The sequence below is a fragment of the Phyllostomus hastatus genome, unplaced genomic scaffold (assembly GCF_019186645.2).
Source record: "Phyllostomus hastatus isolate PE091 unplaced genomic scaffold, TTU_PhHast_1.1 phas_scaffold_1674, whole genome shotgun sequence".
NCBI classification, from domain to species: Eukaryota; Metazoa; Chordata; class Mammalia; order Chiroptera; family Phyllostomidae; genus Phyllostomus; species Phyllostomus hastatus.
In genome coordinates, this window is record NW_025334011.1 from 31,837,043 (window position 1) to 31,848,474 (window position 11,432).

Below are 11,432 nucleotides of genomic sequence, written 5' to 3' on the forward strand. Positions count from 1 at the left end.
ATTAATCTGCTAGCAAAATGCCACTTAGACATAGATGCCTAGATAGGGAACGGATCCATCAAATACAACGAATAACCAAGGTAGCGAGGAAGCTCAGAAAGAAAATGAAAACTCTCCAGCAAACAAATTTAAAGACATGGAAATAAGTGATATAAATGACAGAGAATTCAAGATTGCAGTTCTGAAAATACTCAACGAGATGTGAGAAAATACAGACAGGCAATTTAATGCACTCAGAAACCAAATCAACAAACAAAACGTGTACTTTCCCAAGACACTGACCTTTAAAAAACAAACAGAAACTCTGGAGATATAAAACTCAATAAAAGAGATCAAGAATGAATTAGCAAACATTAAGAAACAGAACAGACCAGATAGAAGAAAGGATTAGTGACACTGAACATGGAAACCTAGAAATGAGGCAGAGGGAAGAGTGAGACTTGAGCATACAGAAATAAAATGAAAGAACTTTATGAGAACTATCTGACTTTATCAGAAAAAGCAATATAAGAATGTCAGGCATACCAGAAGAAGAAGAGAGGGAGAAGGGAATGGAGAACCTATTCCAACAAATAGTTGATGAGAACTTCTCAAACCTATGGAAAGAGCTAGATTCTCAAATCCAAGGAGCAAAAAGAACACCTATTTACTTTAATCCAAAGAGGCCTTGTCCAAGGCACATTTTATTAAAACCAAAAAACTGATGACAAAGAAAGAATTCTCACAGCAGCCAAAGAAAAGAAGAACGTAATCTATACCAGAAAGCCCATTAGATTATCATTGGACTTCTCTGCTGAATTCTACAAGCCATAAGAGAATGGAACCAAATATTCCAACTACTGAAAGAGAGAAATGACCAGCCAAGAATAATATATGCAGCAAAGTTACCCTTTAAATATGAAGGAGAAATAAAGACTTTCCAGACACATAGAAGCTGAAGGAATTTATCACAAGGCCTTAACTGCAGGAAATACTCAAGCAGGTCATTCTACCTGAAACAAAAAACAAAAGGTCACAAAATACAAGTAAAAACACCAACAGACTTACAGCATAAACAGGAATGATTTGTGACAACAAAAACATAGAAGTGGAGGGGATAAAGGCCTGAATTTGGAAAGGAAGATAGAGATTAGATGCATTCAGAAGAAAAAGGTCTAATATATATTCATATATATATACATATAAAAGTTTATTTTTCATAAACATAATGGTAACCACAAATAAAAAACCCAACATGAGACACATAGCTTAAAAAAAAGAAAACAAAACCAACAGAAACACAAAGGGAAAGAGGCAATGGAGGCACAGAGCTAGCAGAAAACAAGACAAAATGGCCACATCAATAATTACCCTAAATGTTAATGGACTTAACTCACCAATAAAGAGGCACAGAATAGCAAGCAGTCTAGATAAAAAAAAAAAACCCAGAACCCAATCATATGCTGCCTTCAGGAAACACATCTAAGCTACAAAGACAAAGGTAGACTCAGAGTGGAAAATGATTCTCCAAGCAAATAACAACCACAGAAAAGCAGGTGAAGGCATACTTACATCTGACAAAAGAGATTTCAAGATAACAAAAGCAACTAGAGACAAAGATAGACATTTTATAATGATCATGGGGACATTACATCAAGAAGATATGACACTTAATATATATACACCCAATTAGGGAGCACCAAAATATATAAAGCAACTACTAACAGAAGTAAAGTGAGAAACAGGCAAAAACACAATCACAGCTGGGGACCTTAATACTCCATTTAGAGCTCTATATAGATCATCCAAACAGAAAATCAGTAAAGAAATATTGGCCTTAAATGACACACTAGACAAAATGGACAAAATTCACATTTACAGACCCTTTTATCCCAGAACATCAGATTATACATTAGTCTCCAGTGCACTTGGAACATTCTCAAGGATAGACCATATGGTGGGTCACAAAATCAGACTCAACAAATTTGGGAAGATGAAATCATACCAAGCATATTCTCTGACCACAATGTTTTGAAATTAGAAATCAGCTGCAAAAAGGAAGAAGCCCACACATACATGGAGATCAAACAACATAGTACTAAAAAAGACTAGGTCAAAGGTGAAACCAAAAGATAAACAAACGAGAATGACAATATGACATATCAGTACTTCTGGGACGTAGCAAAAGCAGTAAAGGAAGATAAATTTAAATCATTAGGTCTATCTCAAGAAACAGGAGAAATCCCAAGTAACCAACCTGACATTACATCTTAGACAAAAGAAGAATAAAAACAACCTAAAGTCAACAGAAGAAAGGAAATAATAAAAATCAGAGCAGAACTGAATGAAACAGAGAACAAAAACACTACACAAAAAACTAATACAACAAAGAGCTGGTACTTTGAAAGAGAAGTTATCACAGACATTATGAATATATGAAGGATCACACTAAAATACTATGAGAGACTATATGCCACCAAATTCACTAACCTAGAAGAAATGGATAAATCCCTAGAAATACATAATTTCCTACAACGAATCATGAAGAATTGGAAAATTTAAATAGACCAATCAACAGTGAAAAAATTGAAACAACCATCAAAAACCTCCCCAAAAATAAAAGTCCAGGACCAGATGGCTTCACTAGTGAATTCTACCAACATTCGAAGATGATTTGATACCTATCCTTCTCAAACTCTTCCAAGTAATTGAAGAGGCAATACTTCCTAACACACGTTATGAGGCCAAGGATAACACAAAAAAAGAAAACCGTATGCCAATATCTCTGATGAATACAGATGCAAAATCCTAAATAAAATACTAGCAAATCATCTACAACAGTACATTAAAAATATAACACATCATGATTCAGAAGGGTTCATTCCCGGGGGCAGGCATAAAGATGGTTCAACATACACAAGTTTTTCAGTGTAATACACAACATTAACAAAACAAAGAATAAAAATCATATGATCTTATCAATAGGTGCAGGAAAAGCATTTGATAAGAAACACAACATCCATTTATGATTAAAATACTCAATAAAATGAGCATAGAAGGAAAATACTTCAACCTAACCAAGGCCACATATAATAAATCCTTAGGTAATATTATTGTCAATGGTGAAAAACTGAAAGCTTTTCCTCTAAATAAAACCCACTGTTATCCTATATACCAGTGATTTTCAAATTTTTTCATTTCATGGCACACATAAACTAAAATACTGAGGCCTACCCCCCAAGTTTTTTTTTGCTATCTGACAATAAATTAGGCATAATTATGATTCATTCACACTGGATGGCTATTGTGTTGGCTGCTGTCACTTTATTTGAGAATATAAGAAAGAAGTCACTGCCCTGATTAATTAGTCAGGTATTCATGTTTTAAAAATTCTTGCAGCACACCAATGTTGCCTTTTGTGGGACATCAGTGTGCCACAGCACACTTGGCTGCTATATACTACCAATGAAACTTCAGAAAAAGAAAAGAAAAAAACAATACCTTTTATAATTGCAACAGAAAGAATAACATACCTAGGAATAAACTTAACAAAGGATATGAAGGACTTATGTACCAAACACTACAAAGTATTATTAAAAGAGATCGAAAAAAACACAATGAAATGGAATGATATTCCATGTCCATATACTAGAAGAATCAACACAGTTAAAATGGCCGTATTATCAAAAGCAATATACAGATTTAATGCAATCCCCATCAAAACCCCAATGTCATTTTTTAAATAACTAAAACAAAACTAACCGGATTTGTACAGAACCACAAAAGATCCCGAATAGCTAAAGCAACCCTGAGTAAAAAGAACAAGACCTATCGATACTGGAAATCTGGCCAGTGCTGACCATAGTGCTGACATAGATGTCTGCCTGCCTGCCTGCCTGCCTGCCTGCCTGCCTGCCTCCCTCTCTCATGCAGGAACACCATCACACTCCCTGCCTTCAAATTATACTACAGAGCTATGATAATCAAAACAGCATGGTGTTACCCTGGCCAGGTGGCTCAGTGTGTTGCAGCACTGTCTTATGCACCAAAAGTTGTGGTTTTGATCTCCTCTGTGGTCAGGGTGTGTGCAGGAAGCAACTGATTGATGTTTCTCACATCAATGTTCCCCCCCTCTCTAAAATTAATAACCATATCTTCAGGTAAGGACTTAAAGAAAAAACAAACAGCATGGTACTGGCAGAAAAACAGACACACAGGCCAATGGAATAGAATTGAGAGCCCAGAAATAAAACCACATGTATATGGTCAAATAATTTCTGACAAAGGAGCCAAAAACACACAATAGACAAAAGAAAGTGTCTTCAATAAATGGTACTGGGAAAATGGAAGGCCACATGAAAAAGAATAAAACTAGATTACAGTTTGCTCCAAGTACAAGAATTAATTCAAAATGGATTAAAGACTTACATATAAGATCTGAAACAATAAATTACATAGATGAAAACATAGGCACTAAACTTATGGACTGTGGTTGTACAGAACATTTTATGAATTTGACCCCAAAGACAGGGGAAGTAAAGGCAAAAAATAAATGAATGAGACTATATCGATCTAAAAAGCTTCTGCACAGCAAAAGAAACCAACAATAAAACAAAAAGGCAACCAACTGAATGGGAGATGACATTTTCAAACAATTAGCTCTGACAAAGGCTTAACATACAAAATATATAAAGAACTCATATAACTCAACACCAAACAATCCAATTTAAAAATGGGCAGGAGACCTGAAAAAATACCTCTTCCAAGACGACATACAAATGGCCAACAGATACATGAAAAGATATCCAACTTCACTGGTTAGCAGGGAAATGCAAATAAACATTTCAATGAGATACCATCTCATACCTGTTAGAATAGCTATTATGAACAAGACAGGTAATAACAAATATTAGAGAGGGTATGGAGAAAAAGGAGCGGTTCCTCAAAAAATTAAGAATAAAGTTACCATATAACCCAGTAATCGTTCTTCTGGGTATCTACCTGAAAAACCTCACAACATTTATTCAGAAAGATACATACACCCATTATGTTCACTGCAGCATTATTCACAGTGGGACAACCAAAGTGTCTTTTGCTAGATGTGGTACATATACATACTGTGGAATACTATTCAGGCATAAGATTTGCAACAATATGGATGCTAAGCAAAATAAGTCAGTCAGAAAAAGTTAAGAACCATGATTTCACTCATATGTGAAATATTAAACTGAAATTTATAGACACAGACAACAGAATAGTGGTTATGGGAGGAAAGCACGTTGGGGATAATAAAGGGTGAAGGGGGCCAAATATATGGTGACAGAAGATGACCTGACTTTGGGTGGTAGGAACACAAAGCAATATACAGATCACGTATTACAGAAATGTACACCTGAAACCTGTATGATCCCATTAACCAATGTCATTCCAATAAAGTTAATAAAAAATAAATAATAAAAATATTCTCAGAGATGATGATTTGTGTCACTGTCCTCTTTAATAAGGCAGACAATTAAGAGCTGAATTGGAATTATAAATGGCAGAAAGGTAGCTCAATGAACATTTTCATAAAGTGTAGCAAACAATATAAGTGAAGTAACTCTGACACTAGCAAGAATAAAGACTTGAAGCATAAGGTCCTCCAAAATATGACAAATGTAACTGAAGATTATTTGGGATGCTTCTAGATCTGTTAAGGAAAATTACTTTCTATGTGAAAACAAGAAATGTAGCTGCTCAGCTAAGAAAGGTGTTCCTACACACTAGCAAGTACAGCTCAAATAAATGCCTCGGCCTAATTACAAACTCAAACTTGATTATACATAACTCAAAAATAGCTAAAATTAAAAATGTTAATCTGTAAATTCTAAGGATATCATTACTATACAAGAATAATGTAAACTATGCTCTATAGTTAACATGGTTTGATTTTGGGGGGTGCTGAACTATTCAGGTTCTCAATTTCTTCACAAATTAGACAAAAAATAGAAGACAATTATTACAGAAATAATTCATTTATTTGAGTCAAATATTTAGTGCAGTAGACATCTCTTACTCTTTTGACTCTTCAGCATCTTTGCTGTTAAGGAACTGTCTCTTCTCCCACTTCATAAAGATTCCAGGGGAGCTCTATTATATGGAGCTTCTCACCTGTATTTGAGAGTCCCAAATAACAGGTACATCTTAGAAAAAATCTCTAGTTTAGAACACAGTGGAACATCTAGACACCAGCTTTGTGTTATGCAATTCTAACATACTTGTCAGGTTGCTTTGCCTCCAACATCAAATTCAGGAGTGAGGGTACAGGGATAATGACAGCAGCAAGTAACAGAGAGGGAAGAGAAAAATATCTAGAAGTCATTAAAAACATAGTAGCCTTTGCAAAACAGTTCGGCAATTCCTTAAAAAGTTAAACATAAGCTTACCATATGACCCGGCAATTCTATTCATAGGGATCTACCCAACAGAAATGAAAATATGTGTCCACAGAAAGACTTGTATGTAATTGCTCATAGCAGCAAAATTCATAATAGCCCAAACTGGAAACAATTCAAATCTCCAACAAACAATAACAAAATGTAAAATATTCATTTATGTGATAGAATACTATTTTGCAATAAAAGGGAATGAAATATTTATGCATGCCATAGAATGAACTGTAAAAGCACGCTGATGCAAGAGATTACATATGGCATGATTCTGTTTATGTGCGATGGCCAGAAATAGAAATTTACAGAGATGGAAAGCATATCCATGGCTGCCTAGGCCTGGGGGTGGGAGTGCGGACTGACTGCAAACAGACTTGCAGTAATCTTTGGGGAGATGAAATGTTCTAACATTGGACTGTGGTGATGGCTGCACAACAGTATAGAGTTACTAAATCAATCATTAAATTGCACATTTACAATGAGTGAATGTTATGATATTCAAATTTCATCTAAATAACCGTTAAAAAACTGTTAAAAAGTAAAGTCATTTGATGTGGAAGCAAATAGTTTTAAAGCTAATGTGGGCATCCTTTTAACTATTACTATAAACAGTAATAATAATAGTCCTGGGTTATCAAGAACTGGTTCAATTATTTATGTTTCTATGCCCTAAATCATTTAAAATGTTTTGAAAAAGTCCGCCCCAAAAGTTAAATTCCCTTAAAGGGAACAGTAATCCCCAAATCTGAGATTATACAACACCTAACCTGGCTTCAGACTACCTTTAACCCTGGATATCCATTCTACAAATTCATCAATTTTACTGGAAAAACAAATTCAAAGAGTAAGTTCCATCACTACTGGTAGCTCACAGGTCACAATATTATCTTTCTACTAAGGGACAGCATTACTGCAAATCTCTTAAAAGGAAAACAGTATAAAATCCTTAAAAGGATCAATATGAATTTATATTCCTGCCATACAGGTGACATATAATGTTCAATGAATTCTCTTAAGGCCCCACAGGGCAAAAATAGATTAAAGTGTTATTTATATCCAATATTTATAGCATTTGCAAAGAAGAGCTCCTTAAACATGTTTGTGTGTGAGAGGGTAATTGTTTCACTGATTAAGATTACTAATACAACTCTTTTAAAGACATTCAGTGGAGGAAGCATGGCAAACGAAACATTACATTAGCAGAAATACAGGACAAAATCCCCCCACTATCTAGCTGTGAAATTTCATTGAATTTCAACAAGCCTAATGTAGAAAAGAAGTTGTACTAATTTTTAAAGCTCTCTTTCAGCACTAAAATGGATGTCAATTTTTTAAATATAATAGCAGCAAACAATTCTGTTCAATGCTGGTCCAGACACTATTCTAGGCATTTGAGATGCCTATACAATATGAGTTACATGCTTTAACTCAGAATTCCCATAGCCACTTTACAAGGCAGGTATAATGACTATTCCCACTTTATGAAGAAACTGGGGTAGTGCATTAACTAACTTAGTCAAGGTCAGTGACAGAACCAGGATTCACATCCAGGAAGTCTGGCTCTGGCAATGCTAAATGCTCGGTTTGTTAGAAGTCGCCACGCTAGAGTAACAATCCCTCCCTACCCAGTCCGCAGGCTCCGGGGCAGTTTCAGCCTACTATTTTGCATTTTGGAACCGCCCCCATTCCCGCCGGTACGCTGCTGGAGTGAAGAACCAAAATCCGCGGCCAAGCCCCACAGCCGCCTCCCGAGGAGGAGGAGGACTAGACCGCCTCTCTTCCCCTAACCTCCACCAGGCCTCGGACCAGCCTCCCCAGTCCCCAATCGCTGCCGGCCCCCGCGCTCACCGGCCGTCTGGGTCCGGCCTGGGGGTGTCGGGCAAAGGGTCGGCGGCGCCACCCGCGCAGACCTCAGCAGCCTGGCGGCTTCGTCTCCGCGGCTGGGGCTGTTTCTGGGCCGCCAGCTCCGGCTCCATGGCGCAGATGGGGGTGGGGCGGTGGCCGGTTGCCCGGGAAGCCCGCCGTGACGGGCACTGCGCCCAACAACTTCGGTCCGGAGACAAGTTTGTCAGAAGCGCCACCGACGTCGCCGCTACCTTCTGGCGTTTGAAACTGGTGGCCGCGCTGAGACCAGCCAATCAGGGGACAGCGTGAGGTTGCTAGGAAACGTGAGTCCCTCCCTTCTCCCCTCCCACTTCTACCGCTCCGCACCGTCCCGCGCCGAATCCGAAGCAGGAAAGATTTTGGGTGGGACAAACCAGCAGATTGGCTGGGTGGCCTCGGGTTTTATTCTGACTGCATTCCTGAATCTCCAAGACCCGATACCTATTTCACTATTAGGACTTTCACCGCACAAGAGAGGTTGAAAGTAATGACCTGAGATGAGGTTTGTGTTTTGGTCACATACGCTAAATTATTCATGTGAAATAAACTGCCCATTACCAAAGTTAAGGGAAATGTACACCTAGAGCTGCTCTAGGAAATCATTAAAATCTGATTATGAGCCCTCCTGTCTGCCGATGGGGCCAAGACAATTTCTTGCCTTCAACAACAGAATGACGAAGGTAGCAAAGGACCTTCTCAAATAAAAAAGACAGCTGTTAAAGAGCACCTTCTTTGATTTTAAATATATTGCATTTCATGTGTCCATGGCTTTAAATTAACCTCCCCGTTGATACTATGATTCTATTTATGGGAATCTATCCAAGGTACTAAAACTACATGTACATTGAGGGGTGGCAGAATACACTATCCAAAATATGCTGCTTTGTCATTAGAACTATTTTGAGCTACAGGTGTTGCCTTGGGAGTTAGGTTTTTCCACAATATCACAAGAAAAACACTTCAGAGACCGATGCACGGGAGACTGTGGTGTGGCATGGTTTATTCGTGTGGAGATATAAGCTGCCCCCTGGGTTTCCAATGTCCTATGTTCCTTTGTCCTGCTATGGAAAAAGTCCAACCATGTTCTCAGCAAGGCCAAGACAAAAGCCAGTGTTCACAGTTTCTGCTCCATATTGAAGTACAGCCCAGTTCAGCATCAAGCCAGCTTAGTAGGTGTTTCTAGCTGTAGTACACTTCAGGCTCGTTCCTGGAGCCTGCATGTGACATTGCATGGCTATGAGTCATGTGGCAGGTAGGACAACAGGGCCAGGAAGAAAGGACTTAGGAATGCATGGGGTGAGTGTGGGTTATCCAGGTGAGAAAGAGACAGAGGGAGCGAGTGCTTTTTTGTCCCCCCAGGGGTATATTAGCTTGAGTGTGGGACAGACCTGGTACCTTTTGAAAGGCACCAATCAACTTCCTAAAGTTTTGTGGATTTTAGATGGGTCCACCTCTCAACTAATTTCTCCTTTCTCCAGGCTAGAGCAGCAGGCCTCTATGGTCCAGCACCTCCTCCTGCATCATTTTGACTTCTGTTGAGCGTATGTCTATCTTCCCATGCTCCTACATGACAATCTGGTACTGGAGGTGGAGAAGGGAGGAATATGAATCCTCTTGGCAAAGAAATACTTTAATACCCTTGAGTGAGAAGCTGCAACTTCCTGGCTGAACAAGCAAACAGGCTTATGCTTCCCATTTTATTAAACTCAATATTTAAGTCCCTTTTGCTCTCTGTTCTCAATATGTAGCTAAACACCAGTGCTAACACAAGCACTTGAAGAACACCGGATGCAAGAAGGGCATTCTGACCTTCCCTTTTCTTCCTGAAAGTGAGAGATAAAACTTCCACGTGAAAGCTGCCTTCCATATACCAGGAGGAGTGAAACGTTCTTCTTACCAAAGATGGGGAGAGCCAAGGGAGAGTGAATTCTGTATAAACAGACCTTACTAAAAAATTCTTATCTTCTACTTTGGTGTCCTCATATATTTGGATACTTTTCTCCAGTGGCCTCTCTTTCTTTGACCTAGTATGTAAGCATTAAGATTTTGCCCCTTCTTTGAGTCTTCATTTTCCAATGAGGGCTTCCATGTACATGCAAAAATCTGCCTTTCTCTTGTTAGTCTGTCTTCTGTCATTTTAACTCTTATGCTAAACCAGGCACCCTAAGAGGGTAGAAGTAAAATTTTGTTTCCCCTACAAAATGAAGATACTAATGGTATCAGAAAATAAAGACAATCTAAATAAACAATAATAGGGAAATGGTTAATTAATGCACTGGAGAGAATATTTTCAGGCAATAAAAATGAACCATGAAGCACATAACAGAATAGTATATTATAACTTTTAAATAAAAATTCGGGATATAGAGGCATATTTGGAATATTCAGAGTTATGAATTATAAGAGATTAAACAAGGAAGAGATGAAATCAATGTACTAAAATGTCTATTGATGGTCAGACTAGGTATTAAAATTTATTTCTTGTATTTATAACTTTTTAAATTTTGTGGCACTTGTATTACATTTGTAACACAAGGAAAACATTTTTTTTTCGGTTTAAAAAGGTAAGAAGTTAGGGAGTAAGATGCCTATAGTTAAGAACCACTGTGTTCTATCTTATCCTACCTTCTCCCTCAAAATTTAGGAAGTATTGATGTTGTAGCAGTTTTGGTAAAACAGCAGAGGCACACAGTTTAAGGAGTTGGTCTCCACTCAGAGAGAGCTTCATAGGACACACTCACTGAGATCATACTGTGTGAAATTGCCAAACTTTGACCTTTTAGAACAGCAACTTCACTTCAACACTTCAACTCACTACTTTGATGAGAACTTTAGAAGGTAGAACCTCTTAGTTCTACAATTCTTGAAACTGGTTTTGTTGGTGTAATTAGAAATAGTCCTCTGGGAACTTGTAATAATCAATTTTCAAAGCACTAGCTAATACTGGATGTTGATGTAGGGACTCTCAGTGGGGAGGGATTTCTTTCTCATGATCAGAATACTGTTGTTCTTTGCAGAGCACGTCTTTTCAATGTTCAGACACTTGGGAACTTACTATTTTGTTCAGTTATTCACAAATATTTATTGAATTCCTACTATATTAAGGCCTTGTACTAGATACTAGGGCAAGACTAAATAGAA

General features: G+C 37.8%; 1 protein-coding gene across 1 annotated transcript in view; it reads right to left on the minus strand.

Annotated features, from left to right (window-relative positions):
* NET1 (neuroepithelial cell transforming 1) overlaps positions 1-8,477 on the minus strand; it is a 48,307-nt gene extending 39,830 nt beyond the window's left edge. The window contains exon 1 of the mRNA XM_045857894.1: positions 8,256-8,477. Within this exon, the coding sequence (XP_045713850.1) occupies positions 8,256-8,383 (128 nt within the window). The 5' untranslated portion in view covers positions 8,384-8,477. The remainder of the gene's footprint in view (positions 1-8,255) is intronic.
* Between the last annotated feature and the right edge of the window lie 2,955 nt (positions 8,478-11,432).